Source organism: Podarcis melisellensis (assembly GCF_964234715.1).
Source record: "Podarcis melisellensis genome assembly, chromosome: 1".
Taxonomy (NCBI): Eukaryota; Metazoa; Chordata; class Lepidosauria; order Squamata; family Lacertidae; genus Podarcis; species Podarcis melisellensis.
Genome location: NC_138528.1, coordinates 45,543,723 through 45,561,623, shown reverse-complemented (window position 1 = coordinate 45,561,623; position 17,901 = coordinate 45,543,723). Strand labels below are relative to the sequence as shown.

Below are 17,901 nucleotides of genomic sequence, written 5' to 3'. Positions count from 1 at the left end.
GATTTCTGCCCCAAGATGCAGTAGAATTTTTTAAAATGAAATTTAGTCTCTTGCAGCCAGCCAGCCAGCATTTAATGATTAGCAGGCAAAATGGTTGGGACATGAACTTCAGAGCAGTCATCTGGTAATAATAATGTTTAACCAATACTAAAAATACTGATTTGAGCAAAATGGCAGACACCTCATTTCTAGGGATGCTAGTTGACCAAATAAAACAACCCCCCTGCTTAGCTTTGCAAATATGCTAGCCGTTTTATCATGGCACCATATTGCTCAAAACAATCCTAGTCCAATAATGGTATTTTTGTTGGGTTTTTTTTACTCCTAAGATAGCAGTTCCTAGACAAGAAAGGAGAGAAGCTGATTTCCCATCCGTGTGTGTTATTACATGTTATCTACATTTATTATTATGTACATTTCAAATCATTGTAAGGCACTCCACCTTAACAGCAGTTGTATCGCACCCATGGGTGTGCATGACAAGACCAAACCTTCCCAGCTAGCCAAGCTGCCTGTTCTTTGCCAAAGGCAAGCCTGCTGGCCACCAGCCCAGAATAACCTATCTGGCTGTTACTTTATATTATATTTGTTGGTCGATTTTCTTGAAAAGCAATCCAACGTGACTTACATTAAAGCCCATTATAAACAACAATGAAAACCTAAAAGCACAGCCGGAAAACGCAGGTAAACAAAAGGCAGGGCTATGGGTCCCACCCTACTTGAAGAGGCCACAATGACATCCTTCAAGTGAAGGGCCAAAAGTCAGAGAATAGGCCTTTTCATTTGTGGCCTCCTGATTGTGGAATGCTCTCCCCAGGGAGACTTGCCCAGCACATCTTTATCCAGCTTTAAGGTAAAGGTAAAGGGACCCCTGACCATTAGGTCCAGTTGTGACCAACTCTGGGGTTGCGGCACTCATCTTGCTTTATTGGCCGAGGGAGCCGGTGTACAGCTTCCAGGTCAGGTGGCCTGCATGACTAAGCTGCTTCTGGCAAACCAGAGCAGCGCACGGAAACGCTGTTTACCTTCCCGCCAGAGCAGTACCTATTTATCTACTTGCACTTTGACGTGCTTTCAAACTGCTAGGTTAACAGGAGCAGGGACCGAGTAACGGGAGCTCACCCCATCGTGGGGATTCGAACTGCCAACCTTCTGATTGGCAAGTCCTAGGCTCTGTGGTTTAACCCACTGCGCCACCTTATCCAGCTTTAGGCATCAGGAAAAGAATTCTCTTTTCTTGTGTTGCCACCTTCCAAATCAGAGCTTTCCAAACATTTCATGTTGGTGACACACTTTTTATACATGTATCATTTCACGACACAGTAATTCAGTTTTACTACCAAACCGGAGGTTAAACTAATCTCTTTCCAGCCCTGGGAGGAGCACAGGGAGTGTTCATGTGACACACCTACACAGTGCAGCCGACACACTAAGGTGTCGCGACACACAGTCTGGAAAGCTCTGCTCCAAATAGTCCATAGTCCATGCTCCAAATAGAAGGGAGTCAGATGGTGATCACAGGCTCTGGGTGGGTTCATGTGGGGAGAGACAGTTCTTGAGGTACTGTGGATCCTAAGCTATATAAGGCTTTAGGGGTAAGAATCAGCACTTTAAATTGAGTCCAGAAACTAAGTGGTACCCAGAATTTGTGTTATATGTTCCAACCATCCTGCCCCAATCAATGGTCTGGCTGCCAAATTCTGTACCAGCTGCAGTTTCTGAACACATTGCATTAGTCCTAGAGTTTACCAGAACACAGACAACAGAGGATAGGCAGTTGCTGTGCAGTGGTAAAGCTGGGCCACCATTGGAAGCTGAAAGAAAGCTGTGATCTACTCAGAACCCAACTGGGGTTGAGCAGTGCTGCGCTCATCTGTCAGCTAGCCAGTCAGCAAAGGAAGTTTCCTTTTCTTACATATGTTTTGCACCTTCTCAGTTGTACGACTGTCTTCCTGCTGGGCAGTTTAAAAAACATCCAGGGAGGCTCATATCATAAAAACAGAAACTGTTTTTTACTGTTTCACCACCTGTGAAACAGTGTGTGTAAGTAAATCAAAGTGCAAAGTGAATTCAGGGACTGCTTGGGTGAACAGGCCATTAAGCTACTGATTATGCCAGGTGTGGGGAACCCATAGTCCTTCAGAAGTTGCTGAACTGCAATTCCCATCTGCCATAGTGTGTGCAGCGTTGGGCTCCTCACCTCAGAAAGGGGTATTTTAGAGCTGGAGAAGGTTCGGAAAAGAGCAACTGAAATGTTCAAGGGGCTGCAGCGACTACCCTATGCAAGAAGGGGGTGACATTTGACTTCAGCACCTCCTTGTTAGCTCCCCCCAGGCATCCGACTGGCGGCTGTGAGAATGGATGATGGGAGTTGTAGTTCATCAACATTTGGAGGACCAAAGGTTCCCCACACCCACAAATAATTGTCTTTTTATATTTGTTGAGAGCTATTAAAAATGAAGCATTCCTGTGATGCAAGGACTTGTATCTGTAAATACCCTGCATCATGTTTCTGACTATCCGAGGAAATATGCTTTACCTAAAATGCCAGTATTTGATTTTGCAAAGTTGTGGCATGTTTTGCAGATCATATTGGTAAATACAACGTTTTTAAAAAATGGTTTGCGAAAGCTTGTTCTGAGGTGCTTAGTTAAATGACATTTTATTTGGGATTTGTATAAAATATGCTACGTGTTCATATTCCTTGCTTGCAAATAGCAAATGCAACTCAGCAACTTTATTCCTGGAACTCCTTGGAAACAGTCATTTCTCCCCTTTGTCACTCCCTAATCTTTCACCGCTGTTCCATAGGGAGCAGGTTAATGGAGGAAAATACATACTGCCCTCCAGCTGGCTTCATTTCTTACTGTCTCAATGAATTGACACTGCTGATGTGGCAGTTCCCACAAAAGTGTTGTTGCTCTATCAAGCTTTGTGCTGCAATGGTTCCTTTAATAATGTAACGTTTGGGATTGTTTGTATTGAACAGATTATCCCCTGGCTCTGATGTTTACGTCACCGTTTCATCCATTGCCTTAGCAAGATCACAGCAGTGCCGTAACTCTCCCAGCAACTTATCATCCTCCAGTGAAACTGGCTCTGGTGGAGGCACCTACAGGCAAAAATCTATGCCCGAAGGGTAGGCCCTCGTATGTTTGTTTATTTTGTGTACTGTTTCGTTGAGACTGGAGAAGAGTATAAATTAGTACTTAGCCTCTTTTCAAGTGTTGTCAAACTCACTGGGCTGGTTCATACATAGCACTAAACTATGGTTTACTGCTATGTGTATCAGGAGGAAGAAGCCCAGAGAAGACCCATAAACTCATGCTTTCCCCTCTCCTTCTCTCTTTATCCAAGTTTTTGGAGAAGGACTTTGCTAGCATTTCCCCTAATTCTGAGTGGTTTTCTACAAGCCAGAGATCTTGGTTTGAAACAAGCTTTAGTTAAACAGACCAGCTTCATAAGCCATGGTTTGAAGTAGGCTTGCTTAGAAACTGACCAGCATTTGTTTTGACTTAGCCTGTCTTTAACACTTAAGGCAGAGCGTATATTAAAATCCAATAATTGTTTTATGGGGCCAGTTCCCAGAACAGCATTATGCTTCCATGAGGTGGCTTTCAGGCAATTCCCACTGATGAGTGTATGTGAAAACATTTCAGAAGACTTTATCTTCTAGTCTTGAAATACAGTGTTGCTGAAAGGCAACCTATCAACAGTCCCAGCTCATGAAATTGTCTTTGAAACGATAACATATATTGTCAAATTATTTCCACTTCTAGACATCTTTTTGTCCATCTTCTATCACCTACCCCCAAATACTGTATATGTAAAATGTTGTACTGCAACTGGCCTTGTATGTCTTCGCATTTTGTGATTTGTGAAAAATACTATCCAGTATTGCAAGTGGACATGAGAAGGCCATTGTCCCTCCACATTCTTTATTAGCTGTAGTTTTGAATGGGCATCCCAGAATAGGAGCAGTGATGCACTTTCAGAGTTGTAATGGCATTCTTGCATGGCAGCTGCTATGTCTGAATCAGAAAATGCATCACATCCTTGATGGAGTTGGTAGGATTCCTGGCTATGGCTGTGTTCTGAAAGTCCAGATTGTAAACTTGAATAAACAAGATAGCAGCAATAATAAAAGTTTCTATCCATCATCACCAGGCTAACAAATCTTCATTATCACCTTTCCCCGTTACTCATCTTCTGTCGACTCGCTCACATCTTTTCTCCGTGGCTATTTACTAGTGCTGAAGCTGTGAGCCACAGGGGATTATAGCATTGTTAAAATGAATGACGAATTTGATTGCAACCAACAGTTCTGAATGGTTTAAGTGATTGAAATCTAGTGGTTACAAAGTCTACCCATTTTCAGATTGTTAGTATGAAGGAAATTAGAGTACAATTGTTTCATACAAGTGGCAATCAAAAACATTGAAAGCTGTAGTGAAGTGACTAAAGCAGAGTGCAGAAATTCACCCATGAACAGCCACTTCCCAAAAGCATTCCAGTATCATACAGGGCAATCATATGCATATTTACTCAAAACCTAAATCCCATTCTGTTCAGTGGGAATTATCCCCAGGAAGGTATGTATAGGGTTGCACCCTGAGGCTTTCAAGAATGGAAACCCCTTACTGTTAATTTTTCCCTTGAGAAAAGACCAGGTAGAGGGAGCACACCCATTGGATTCCACTGCTTTCTCTCCCCTTGTTCAGTGTTTTCCCAATGAAAAGGCTGGGTGGGGCAAGGAAGCTCACCAGTTGGACTTTGCTGCCTAAGAGCACCCTGCACACCTCAGGAGCATCACATTCATGTTGTAAAATAAATCAGCTTCAAGGAGAGAGTCGTCTATGGGAAAGGCCAGGTGCAATGCTCTGCTACCACTGATTCTAGACTCAAGGTGTTCTCAGACGTTACACACCTGGCTTGTCTAATTATAATGTATTAGATGTGCAAAGTTCATGCAAATGCACACTGATAACGTTGATCAATATGGATGCCCTGGATGCATTTCTAGAATTAGTGTACCCACCCCAGTTCAGTGGGACAACAGTTCTTTCGGTACCATTTGTGGCACTGGAACTGCAAGGATAATTCCATACCAGTCACTGTCTTACTGTGCTGTCCCTGATATCCGTGCTGCCTCCATCCAGGTGGGAATCTGAGCCACCACCTGTTCTTTTCCTTCAGTAACCCACAGTGGGCCCACTCACTCAGATTGCACCTCCACTGTGTACAAATCTCAGTTGTGCATCATACAAAACTTGGCCAGTCAGAGTGCACCCCCATGTGGCATTTTCACATTTGGAAGGTCTACTGAAAGGACTGCTAGCCAATTCATGGTGAGGTGTCTTTTGCAGAGAATCCTTAAGTATGACCGAAGCCCTCTGTTTTGTTGCTGACTTTGGCTCTGAGGCCCTTTTGGGGCTAGCAATAAAAGGAGTATTTGTTGTTCATGTTCCATCTTTCAGACTTTTCTCTGTGCAGGAATGGGCATCACAAGATCACATATTTCATGTTTGGGTTAGTTATTACCACAGTCCTTTAAATCCTGGCTCTTCATACACTTGGCTAGCAGTAGTGGAGTTTACTTATGAAGGATGTTTGGCAGTTGAAGTATATTTTCAATTCATAATCCTAGAAATGGAAAGTCAGAAACCTCCACAATAAGAAAAGCATAGCTTTTTTTTGCTTGCTTTTTTAAATCCTTTGTATCAGAAGTGCTTCTTGATGTAAAGAGATGTTTGCTGCGTACCACATTTATCATGTATGGAACTAAAGAATAATTCTTTACCTCAGGTTTGGAATGAGTCGAAGATCTCCTGCCTCCATCGACAGGCAGAACACAGATACGGGTGGCAGTGGCAAATCCACCCCCAGTTGGCAGAGAAGTGAGGATAGCATTGCTGACCAGATGGGTAAGCAATAACTTCTGCAGCAATTAAATGGTTTCCCCCCACAAGGTGACTTTGGCAACCTGTTCCTTCCTTAAAAGGAGCAATTCAATTTTTTATTTTTTTTAATGTTACCCCTGTTAGCGAGAATGAATGATTAAATGTGAGGTATACTGTCATCTGCACTTTGTGTCCTTGAGACCTGGGAACATCATGTGATGTAGAAATAAAGTTCTCCAGAGAATAGATCAGTTATAATGTTTCAGTGCCTGGGGCATCTTTTAAGAAGCAGTGGTGCAGGTACAAATATTACTTGGCCTTACTGCTTATTTACCCTCATCTCTTTTCAGTACTGCATCAGCTTAATTTAATTTTTACCTTTTCTGTAGCTCTTTTTGTAGTGCTTCCTTTCTAATGGTGCTATATGCTATTAGATGGTTGAAAGTATAAACAACCCATGTACAGATTATTATTTTTTAATGCAGATAAATGTAAAAATGTACAGTTGGGTGAGAATCACTTTCTACTGCTGGGTGTATTTGCACGGTGCGTTGCAGTTAAGTAGTTAGATGAAAGAAAGATCCTCAGGACTCAGCAGATTAAATGAAGTTTAGCCTTCATTTGGCATCTCAGTACACAGACCTGTTTCTCTTCGTTTGTAGCTACTGAAGCAGTGACCTGACACTGGTAGATCCTGCTGAGGCTTTTGCATTCATAGGAATTTTACTATGGTTTCATTCATCTTGGCAGTGACACTGATACAGTGTGACTAGCTTTGATTAAGGATTCCAGCGTGGAGAGTGTGGCTTCCTGGTTGGCAGTACACCAGATACGACACATCCAGCCTGGTATCTGTTAGGTCTGGGAGGGACGTCTGTTGCATCATCAGTTCTCAGGTCAAACTGGCATGGTTTGTGTATTGCGGGAATGTAGGCAAAGAAGAATAGGAGCTGGAAATGGTGGTATTTGAACTGGATAAAAATAAAACAAAAGAAGTTCTGAGACAACCTGATTCCCAGAACTATAAGATTTGACACAGGCTCGACTTCTCTGTAGGGGCTTATCTAACTACCTGGAATACCACATCAGAGCATGAACAAATTCCATATGATGTTACTTTGAAAACAGAAAGGTTCTGTGACTTCCTAGGATAATTGGGGAGTTGGGAGATCCTTCCTGTTATCCTAGGTATCCATAATTGACAGCTAGATTGGTGGGTGGGGGTAACTCCATTGTCCTAGGTTAGCTGAATGCTAGAGAAGCTGAAGATGCTCAGCTCTTACTATCGTTCTTGTCATCACAACAGACTGCTACTGTGTAAATAAGGTAGGCTTCGAGACAGATTGAAGTATTCAGCGAATGCCTCAGGAGTTCAGGAAATGAAATGCGATTCTCAGATTCAAAAGATACACTTTTGTTCTAGTAACTTCAGAGGCTCAGTGAGCTGCGCCTTATTATTAAAGCCATCTGGTAATTCCCCATCCCCCATATCTGCTTAACAGGAAAAACCTGTGATTATACTGATCTCTAGTTTCCATTTTGGCAGAATACTTTAATCACATGTGTTTTTATACTGTTGAGATGGTAACAACATGTGTAAAGTTAATCTTACTCAGAATTACTTTTGCAGACCCTCCCTTGTGTGTTAATGTTGGCACTGAACATAGCTGCCCAAAAAAAATCTGTTGTGGAAACTAAAATCAACCTGAACAAAATGGAACAGGTAGAGAGGGAAAAGTGTGGTTTTGGTGTGAAAGGACAATGTCATAGGTAGAAACCCAAATACAGTGATACCTGTTGGTCTCTTTGAATAGTTTAGTTTCCTGTTTTAAGGCAGTTAAAAGTACTCTCTCATATACAGTCTTTAAAAAAAAAAGTTGATTCTAATTATGTAGTTCGAAATAATTAAGATACAAACTGTATCAGGTAAGCCAACATTAGTTCAGGAGGTGAAGAAGTGGCATACTCCTTTTTTACTTTCTTGTTTATATATTGGTATTTTTTGTAGTGTATTTAAAAGTTGTCAATGCCTATTGCTGGTACAATAATTTTGCTGATGATGAGAAAGCATACTCTGCTTTTAGTTCTCTTGGTTCTAAGCTTCTTCTTTTTTAATACCAAACTTCCTGAAAGCAAATGCTGTATTCCATGCTGCATTACAGAACCAACATGCCATCTCCCTGCAGTGTCGAAGGTGCTGCCATCCTTCAGAGAGAGCCCCACTGGAAGGCTGATGAGGCAAGATCCAGTAGTCCACTTGTCTCCAAATAAGCAGGGTCATGTAAGTCCACTTTCAAAATTGTTGTGCAAAGTTGTTTTGCTCTCCGTGCAGTTCTCCGAAGGTAAAATATCCTTCACTTTCCCTGAACCTGTACGTCCTTGTTAAGAGTATGGAGGAAATGGCAGTAGAGCTGACCTCAGTATTTTCAGAGCTAAATGCAGTTTTAAGATAAAGTTTATTAATAGAAATGTTTTGCTGCCAACTCAAAAGTAGAGTTATGCTCCAGTATAGTGTGATAGTCCAAAGATCTGTGGGAACCTTCATTATTCTAGAAATAAGATCCCTCCTGCTCAGTCCCTCTGGCTTGTTGCACATTCCACAAGCGAGACTTTGGTGACTTACCAACATTAATAGGTTCTTTCAGCAAACTATTTATAGCCCTATATCCTTTCTTCATTCTGTTTAGTTGAGATTCCTGCATTGCAGGGGTCTGAAATAGATTATTATTGGGGGTACCTTCCAACTCTACAATTCTGTGATTCTGTGCCCCCACTCCTGCTGCCTTAACTTTTCTTTTGAATAGTTTGGAGAGATCTGGTTCACATGTCTTGGAGAGATCTGGTTCACATGTCATGGTAATAAACTATGGCTTGCCAAGAATGAGCAGCTTACGAGTGCGTGCTGCTCATCCAATCCTTCATTGCTCTGCCCTTCCTGGAGCCAGGAGAAACAAACCATAAGCTTTGCCTTACATGCAAACAAGCCATGAGCAGTTGCTCTACAAATCTTTGCTTCTGTTCATGGTTTGTTTGGGAAGAAGCAAATGTTCTTTCACAAGTGATGCTGAGTCAATCTTCATTGTTGTTTCTCCCAGCTCCAAACAAAATGGCGCAGAGTGGGAGCAACTGAGCAGTGCGTTCTAGCCCACTGCTTGTTCACAGCAAGCCATAACCCATGGCTTACCATGACATGTGAACTGACTCACAGTGGTGTTTGTCTGACTAATCCACACTCTCGAAAGTGCACAAACAATGTGCAAAGGTTGGTGCATTGCCAGATTTCTAAAGGGGAAGGAACTAGCCCGAGAAGTAGGAATTTTCCCCAAACCATTAAAATCCTTTTTTATTTTAATAGTACATACCATCACACTTTTGCCTTTGAAGCTCTCTCGTGCACTCTCTCTCTCTCTCACACGCACACACACACACATACACACACTTTTAACTGTTGCAGACATTTGCCAGTGTAACTTGTTTTATCCATATTCTTCAGCATGGCTTCTTATATACTGAGCTGCTGCTGTCCTAACTCCTTCATTAATCAGTTGCTTTAACTGGCATACAGCTGCCTTGAAGAAAGATGCAAAAGTTTCACTTCAGATGCTGTGAAATGCATAGGATGTTGATTGTTTGGTGTGTTGTGTTCTTCTGATGTCTTGAACGTCTGAATCCAATCTTGGAATCCTTGTGGTTCATTTCACCTGGTTCAGCTCTGAACATGTAGATTTTCATGCTCATAACTTTCCACTAATGATTTCTTTCTTTCTGACAATATGACAAATTGTTCTGCTTTGTTTGAATATGAATATATTAAACGATGAATTTAAAGTGGACTTACTTGCATTTGAAAGCAAATTGATGGGAAATTATTGTAAAAGTAAAAAGGTAAAGGACCCCTGGACGGTTAAGTCCAGTCAAAGGCAACTGTGGGGTGTGGCAGTCATCTCATTTTCAGGTGGAGGGAGCAAGCATTTGTCTGCAGACAGCTTTCTGGGTCATGTGGCCAGCATGACTAAACTGCTTCTGGTGAAACAGAACACCATGATGGAAGCCAGAGTGCATGGAAACGCCGTTTACCTTCCCGCCGCAGCAATACATATTATCTACTTGCACTGGCATGCTTTCAAACTGCTAGGTTGGCAGGAGCTGGGACAGAGCAACGGGAGCTCATCCCATCGCAGGGATTTGAACCGCCAACCTTCTGATTGGCAAGCCCAAGAGGCTCAGTGGTTTAGACCAGCCTTTCTCAACCTTGGGTCCCCAGATGTTTTGGGACTACAACTCCCACCATCCCTGACCACTGGTCCTGTGAGCTAGGGATCATGGGAGTTGTAGGCCAAAAACATCTGGGGACCCAAGGTTGAGAACCACTGGTTTAGACCACAGCGCCACTTGCGTCCTGCCTGAAAACTATTGTGGAAATGGCTGTTTCATTTGTAAAGTGGTCTGTTGATGGGTGTTTCAGGCTCATAACTCTTGTAGCGTAAGTCTTGAGTTCAGTATTCATGAATTTTGTTCTTGTTAATTTTATATTTGGGCTTATGGATGTTTGGTCTTCAGTACTGTACAGTTATTCCCATTTTATTTTCTCCCGAAACCTTGAATTTATCTACAATTTCTCCCCTTTTTGCAGTCTGATAGCCACTACTCCAGTCATTCAAGCAGCAACACGCTGTCCAGCAATGCATCCAGTGTCCATAGTGAGGAGAAGTGGTATGACAGTGGAGATAGGACTGAGTCAGAGCTGAATAGCTACAACTATCTTCAAGGTACATCTGCTGACAGTGGCATTGATACCACCTCCTATGGCCCCAGCCATAGCAGCACAGCCTCCCTGGGCAACTCAGCAACATCTCCCCGATCAGGACTTGTAAAAGAGAAAGTGGCACCACTATGGCACAGTTCCAGTGAAGTAGTCTCTATTGCAGACCGGACTTTAGAAAAAGACAGCCACATGATGGACAGGAAGACAGAGTCTTCGTTAAGCTTGGACATTCATACCAAAAGCCAACCAGCCTCCAACCCTTTAACAAGAGAGAACAGTGCTTTTAGCCTTAGTGATGCCGTTTCCCATACAAGGTAATATTCTTTAAAATGATGATTGGTGTCTCTAGATCTTTCTAGCAGACATGGGGAGTGAATGCTATGGATAATGACATACCTGTGATTCTTGGCAGCCCAGCAGTTTGAAAAGAGGCACAATGTGGAGAGTTTGGAAAAAGGAAGCAAGTTTAATATTTCCATATGTGGATGGAGATTGCTTTCCTTTATTGTAGGGGGGTCTTGGAACACATGGGAATCTGGATCTAAGCATGGCAGAAATATACATTGTGTTACAGTGCACACAGTGTTGCAGATGTACAAGGCTCGTGCAAATATGACGCTCTTGATCTCTTAGCCATAGCTTCAGTGATTGGGAATAGGTTACAGGATTGTCTGTTCTGTTTCCTTTCCAGCTCATCTCCTTCCTTCTCTCTGTCCCTCTCTCTCCCTCTCTCCCTCACACACATACACCATATTAAATTTAAGGCTAGTGTATATTACTTTACATCCAGGTATGGGACCTGGATCTGTAAAGTCTACAGAATGCTGGGACCTTTCTAAAGGAACTTCAAAGTTGCACTACAGAGCTACTGGTTCACACATAATGCTTAAACCTTGGTCTATGAGCTGGAATGAGTACAAGCAAAGCCTTAGGCCAGGATTTCCCAAACTTGGGTCTCCAGTTGTTTTCAGACCACAATTTCCATCATCCCTGACCACTGGTCCTGAGATCTTGGGATGATGGGAGTTGTAGTCCAAAAACAGCAGGATGAGGGAGATAAGATAGATAAACAAACAGCTTCAGTTTCACATTAAACTCCAGTGTGGATGAGACCTATGTTTCTAGCATTTATAGAACATGAGAGATGAGGCAAAAATGTGCAGACAGGCTTCTGCTCATTTGTTTTGTGAGAAACTAGCTTTTTAAAAATTTGGAGTATTAATACACCCACCCAAAGCCAGAAATATTCCCAGGGGTGTCCATGACTTTATCTGGACAAAATGAATAACACTTGTAGAGGTGAGAGGAGGTTCCACTTTGGCTTGATTGTTCTGTTAGAAAGCTAGCTATGACAAGGATAGATGCATCACCTAATAATGTAAATAGCCTTTCCTTCAACATACCAACTTTTTTCAAACAGGATTAGCATTCCTCAACACACCAATTATCTTGTCATTTCTCTATGGATATTAAGATTGCTGCCATTCAAACAGAGTGCTTCTTAATGTAGAAATTTCTATATCTATTTATATCTATACATGAATATCTACTCATATATACTTGTCCTCTTAATTTTATTATCTTAAGAAGCTGACTTGCAGACTGGTGCAGTGTCCGTTGCCTTTTCAACCTAGCCCTTTTTGTGGGAATTTGTCAGTCTGATGACTTCACCCTCTTCAATTGCATGTTGAGAAAAATAGATTCATCACATGATCTGTCTGAATCTTTTCTTCAATTTCTGAAATCTTAGAACTAGCATCTATAGCATTAGACAACCATCCATTTTGTAAAACAGTGATTCACCTCTGGTAAAATCTCTTCTTCCCCCGCCCCCCCATCTTGAATTTTAGATGTTGAGAAGGCCTTAATGTACATTTAAAACACAGGCTTAAACACTGACGGTGTTGCTGAATTTATGTCACCAACACAGTGTTCTGCAGCACAAACACTCAGCATTTGCAATGATGGTTTCTCCAGGCCATTTATCTTTTCCATCATCTTATCTGCTTTTTCTAGGGAATAAATAGGAAACAACATTTGTTGCAAGCATTTGTAATATATGGTGGCTTCTCAAGTTTATTTAGTTTTGCTATATAGTAGGCAGGGTCATTTATCATTGCTGTGTAATGCTAGCATTCTCGAGTAGTTACCAAGTAGTTTAGTACCCTTTAAACAGGACGATGTAAATAATAATAAGGCTGCAATCCTATTTAAAATCTGGAAGCCTGTGTCATTGAACTCATTGGGGCTTGCTTCTGAGTAGACATCTATAGGATTGTTCTGTAAATATTATTAGGACCATTGGTTAAGTGAAGGACAGCCCAGGAAGCAATGTGTATAATGGAAAAGAGCACTTTCCCCTTTGGAGCTGTGAAAAGATGTGAAGCCACTAGGCAGCTTCTCTGTAAACTGGTTAGTGCACTGCAAAGACCTGCCTTCCCAACACAACCTTGGCATGATGTAATGATGCAGAAGAGCTGTTCGCTCCCTTACCAATCCCAGTGCTTGAATAGGCAGTATTGGAGTTCATTTCAGTTTGGAAGAACATGCTGTTTCTTGAGGGTCGCAGAAGAAACTGGGCAGCTACATTCAGCAAAACCTTTTAGACCTGGCATGACCTCAGAGCAGCAAAGCAAATCAGTTGGTGGAAAACTGGGAATCTAAGATAACAGCAGAATAAATCAGAATGAGTAATTTCTTAGAGCAGTTTCTCACATTATAGTTTTTGCTCAGGGAAGTCCTCTCTTACGTCCCTTCCATATGGGAATATGTTACCACACAGTGGATTTATGTCTGGATTCTTAAATCCAAATGGAGGCTGAATAACATGAGAGTGTCCTAGCGTGCTGTACCAGTCTTGCACATAAAGACACACCAAATCCATCCCACATCACAGTTTTGCTACAGGAACAAACACGATGAGAGAAAACTAGTTAGTCTGCAAAGTCATTTCTCTCTCTTATTAAGTTTGATGCAAGGGATGGATTAGGGATGGGTGGGTCTCCTGATAGGTAACTAAGTTGTGTAGTTAATCTTTCTCTGCCTCTAATTGAACAGGGTGAATGATTTGTTTTCCAGCTGTGGTGTTTTTGTTTTTTTAAGGCAGCAAAGGTATCTGCCCAGCATGACAAAATGCAGCTTTGAAATTAATTGCACGTGATGTCAGCATGTACACTTAAGCTTTGTCTTTGTTATGCTTCTCTCCCAGTACCATGAGTTCCCGACACTCTGCCAGTCCCGTTGTTTTCACCAGTGCCAGAAGTTCACCCAAAGAAGAGCTTCATTCTGCCACTTCACCACAGCTTGCGCCTTCTTTCTCCTCCTCTTCCTCCTCCTCTGGTCCTAGGACTTTCTACCCACGCCAGGGTGCTACTAGCAAGTACTTGATTGGATGGAAAAAACCTGAGGGGACAATAAACTCTGTGGGGTTTATGGATTCCAGAAAGTAAGAGCATTTTTTGTTCTGTTCTGGTGGGTGCTAATTTTCAACATGAAGAGGCTTCTAAAATGTATAGTAATTTGATACATTATGGGCGGAAACTCTTTTAAGGGGTAGTAGAGTGATTTAAGCTCTTAAACTCATCTAAGAATTCTTTGGAGATTATTAGAGTGTTCAAATAACTGAAGTAAAATGGTTTAATTTAATGAATTTTAAAACTCTTGTTCTATCTCTTCAATTGCACATTTAATCCTATGGCAGGATGTTTTAATTGAACTGAAAAATACTGAAAAGTCTCCAGTAGTGTTTAGGATCCTCCAACTGCAGTTTTTAAATGTATTGAGAGAAGGAGCTTTGTTTAGAAAAAGTGGCTTTGGTAATAGAAACTTACAGGACAAAGTGTTTCACATCATGGTTAATCAGCAATCCCCCAATGTTGCCTTGGTGTGTCTCAGCCATTTTGTATGGTTACCACCAATCATCTTCTCTCTATGCATAGATCTTAAATTAGAGTTGAGTCTTATCTCATGTGTGCTAGGATATGGGAAAGGTAAGAAAGAGTGGGAGGGAGCCTGCTATTCCTAATCTTCTCCAAACCACAACATAAAGCACCAGGAGAATCTGTGTCCTGCTGGCCAGCCAATAACCCTTCAACTGAGGGCCAGTGGGAATACTGGGGGCCAGTGGGGAGACTGCAACAACAGGGTTTGGCAAATATGGGCTTTCAAAGGTAATATGAATAGGGTTTTTTCCTTTTGTACTATTTCAAAAGGCTTTGCCAATTAGGTTTTTAGCTATTGTGGAAAAAGAAGCCGCTCTTTTATGCCAAGAACTGGCGCTATGTCGAGAACCGAGATCATAATTGAAGAGTCAGGATGAGGGCTCATGCAGCAGAGTGCCATCATGGGTAAAATGAAAGTAAGGTCAAAGGTTAATCACATTCCAAGTCGTAAAGCATTACAGAGGGGGCAGACTAGGTTACAGATTGACTAAAAAGGGCTTGAATACAGGTAGTAGTGTTAAGACTGTTCTCAAGAAGGCATGTGCTTGGGATGCTGAAATGGTACTAAGCAAAACCAAAGCAAAGCAAAGGGAATGATAGCAGCAAAGCCTCTTAGACATCTCTTTGATAATCATATGGCTTCACATTAGCCAGTAAGTCTGGTGTCAGTTGCCTTAGCTGTGGTTATACTGTGGCGATGCAGTCAACCTTTCTGCTTTTAGGATGAGCTTCTTATAGAGTTATGGGAAAGCCAATGTACCTAACAGGTTTATTCCTTTAAACAGGCATTCCTATACAACTTTTCTCAGCCCCTCTCCCCATCCAAGTACCCACCTTCTATGCAAACATTTTCTCTGAATAACGGGAGGGTGCTGCAAAGGTCTGGGCTTGGATTCCTAAGTGTTTATCTTCCCTCCTTTAAAGGCGTCACCAAAGCGATGGCAATGAAATGGCACATCCTCGGTTGCGCGCATCAGCCAGAGATCTTCGTGCCTCACCAAAGCGAGCATCTAAGTCAAATATCGAGGAAGAGCTGAAGAAGCTAATAGATCTAGACAGCCCGACACCAGAGTCTCAGAAAAACTTTAAGGTAGGTGTTACAGAATGGTATCACCACCTTCCTGCTGAGAAGAGGATGTCAAGGCCAGCCAGCTGCTGCTGCAGTTGGTGTGAAAGAGCAGGTTTTTCTCAGTCCTATGACTGCTGAGCTTATCTCTTTTTATGATTAAGTATAAACAACTGTGGGAGTCACGGTGCGCAATAAAAGCTACAACTGTCAGTTACCTTTCCCATACATTAACTTGTATTTCCTGTAAATAATTGATCAGTGGGTTGTGAGTGTAATGGCCAGGATGTTAACTTGATTTGGCCACAGAAATTCCCTTAATTTTCTTGAAGGGCTTCTAATTGCTTTCTCAGACTCGGTTCAAAGGTCTAGTCCTGATCTTACATGGCATGGTAGTAGCGTATCTTAAGAATCACTTTCTCCCAACTGCATTCCTATGTGCCTAGAGATTTTTCCAAGGTGTGTCTTCTTTTGCACTCCTCAGGGTGGGTTGAGCCACAAGGAACAGGGCATCTTTTGTGTTTTGTGAAACAAAATCTCCAGAGAAGCCCACCAAGTTTATTCTCATTTGGCCTTAATGGAGTTGCCCTTTTCAGCAACCCTTTCCAAACCCGCTGTATTTCTAGGCTGAGTAAAACACTAAATCTGAAAGTTTCTGAATATCTGCTAGATTAGAAAATGCTTCTGTAGTTCAACACCAGACAGAGTAGGGAAGGAGATGAATGCTTTCTGTTTTAAAGAGCTTTCGTGGTATCTCACATTACAGCATCTTAACAGCATCTCATGAAAACCTTTTACAGCCTGATCTGTGGTCAGATGAATGGTACAGAGCTTCTGACAGGGTGTGAATTTTCTTCATGAATTACAACATTGCCACTGGCCTCCTTTTGTTCTTGGGGAGTTTTAGTTAGGGAAGCTTTCAATATACTGCATTAGCAGGTGCCACAATTGCACCTCATAGTTCTGCATGCAGCCTTTTATCAGAAGGAGGTATCACTTGCTGAAAAGCCACTAGTGCTAATGGAATGTTTTCTTCCAAAGGCCGCCTTCGTTCAGTTGAGTGGCTCTTCCACTTTTCTGATCAGAGCTCTTGAGTAACGGCATGCTTGGAGTGAGCAGAACTTTTCTACGCAACCCATGCCTCATTTCGTGAGGGCCAAAATTGCTTCCCAAACTTTAAAACACTTGAAATAAATCCACCCAGAACAATTCCTTAAGGTTTCACCTTAAGTACTAATGACTTAACCATCTTTAAACATCCAATGAATAATCTTGAAGAAAGAGCCTTGATTTCTAAGGCCTCTGTGCTGAAAGCCACTGCTTAACATTTCAAGCTTGTCAGAGACTAAATGGTTTCCACAGCAACCATGCAAAAGAGGGCACTCGCAACTTCTTTCTTTGCTTGTCAAAACCCAAAGAGGCTTATTAAAACTTGTAAGTATGAGGTTCCATATACAGATTATTTTTCAGTGTTGTCTTTGAGGCTGGAGCAAAGGCAAATTGCCACAGGCAAGTATTCCCCCCGCCCAACTGCCTACTGGCATTCTAAGGGGAAAGATGAACAACTTTCTCATGACTCGTCAGACAAGGACTGTTCTCTTTTCGCAAAATTGTTAATCATTTAAATGATTGATTGTCCTAGTAGCTGTTAGTACATGTCTCTTGTGGAACTCCTCATGATCAATGGAGTCTGCTCTCTCTCAAATTATTTTCCTCATTTAGACGGTAGTCACTCGTTTAAACAAATAACCTGCCAAAATTCATGAATCCTGATACCAGTGTTACTATTACTGCCTATTCTCTTTATTTAAAAAATCCTCTTAGTAGACAAGGGTATTAAGATAGCCCTTGCCTAACTCCTTGAAAGAGTTCATTACGAGCACTTACATTCTCTTTGTTCAAGATTAGCTGTTTTCTGAGGGGACGCTTCTTTCTTTCTTAGCCGCTCTTTTATATAATTTCCTTCACTATCCTCCTGTCAGAAGAAGGGGAGGGGCTGTGCTTCCAAGTCCCTGCAGTGTGACTCCTCTTCTTTTGGCAAAGTGCTTCCAGTCCAAGAGAAGAACTTGTGCTACAACACCCACTCCGCCGTGTCCTAAGATTGCTAAGGGGAGCACTTTTCACAAATGGCAAAAAAAAAAAGTTTGTGAAGCTCCTCCTCCGCAACTCCCACATTTGTCTCGGGCACATCTCATTAGGTGGGGATTTTTAAAAATCCAAGTACACAAT

The 17,901-nt window shown here is 41.9% G+C and overlaps 1 protein-coding gene across 7 annotated transcripts in view; it reads left to right on the top strand.

Annotated features, from left to right (window-relative positions):
• SIPA1L1 (signal induced proliferation associated 1 like 1) overlaps positions 1 to 17,901 on the top strand; it is a 165,403-nt gene that overhangs the window by 132,187 nt on the left and 15,315 nt on the right. For 5 of the 7 annotated variants that reach the window (XM_081889541.1, XM_081889538.1, XM_081889536.1 and 2 more), the window contains 6 exons: positions 2,990 to 3,139; positions 5,806 to 5,924; positions 8,063 to 8,181; positions 10,534 to 10,979; positions 13,874 to 14,110; positions 15,531 to 15,696. In XM_081889541.1, the coding sequence (XP_081745667.1) occupies positions 2,990 to 3,139; positions 5,806 to 5,924; positions 8,063 to 8,181; positions 10,534 to 10,979; positions 13,874 to 14,110; positions 15,531 to 15,696 (1,237 nt within the window). The remainder of the gene's footprint in view (positions 1 to 2,989; positions 3,140 to 5,805; positions 5,925 to 8,062; positions 8,182 to 10,533; positions 10,980 to 13,873; positions 14,111 to 15,530; positions 15,697 to 17,901) is intronic. The other 2 variants (XM_081889540.1, XM_081889542.1) reach the window with 2 other exon arrangements.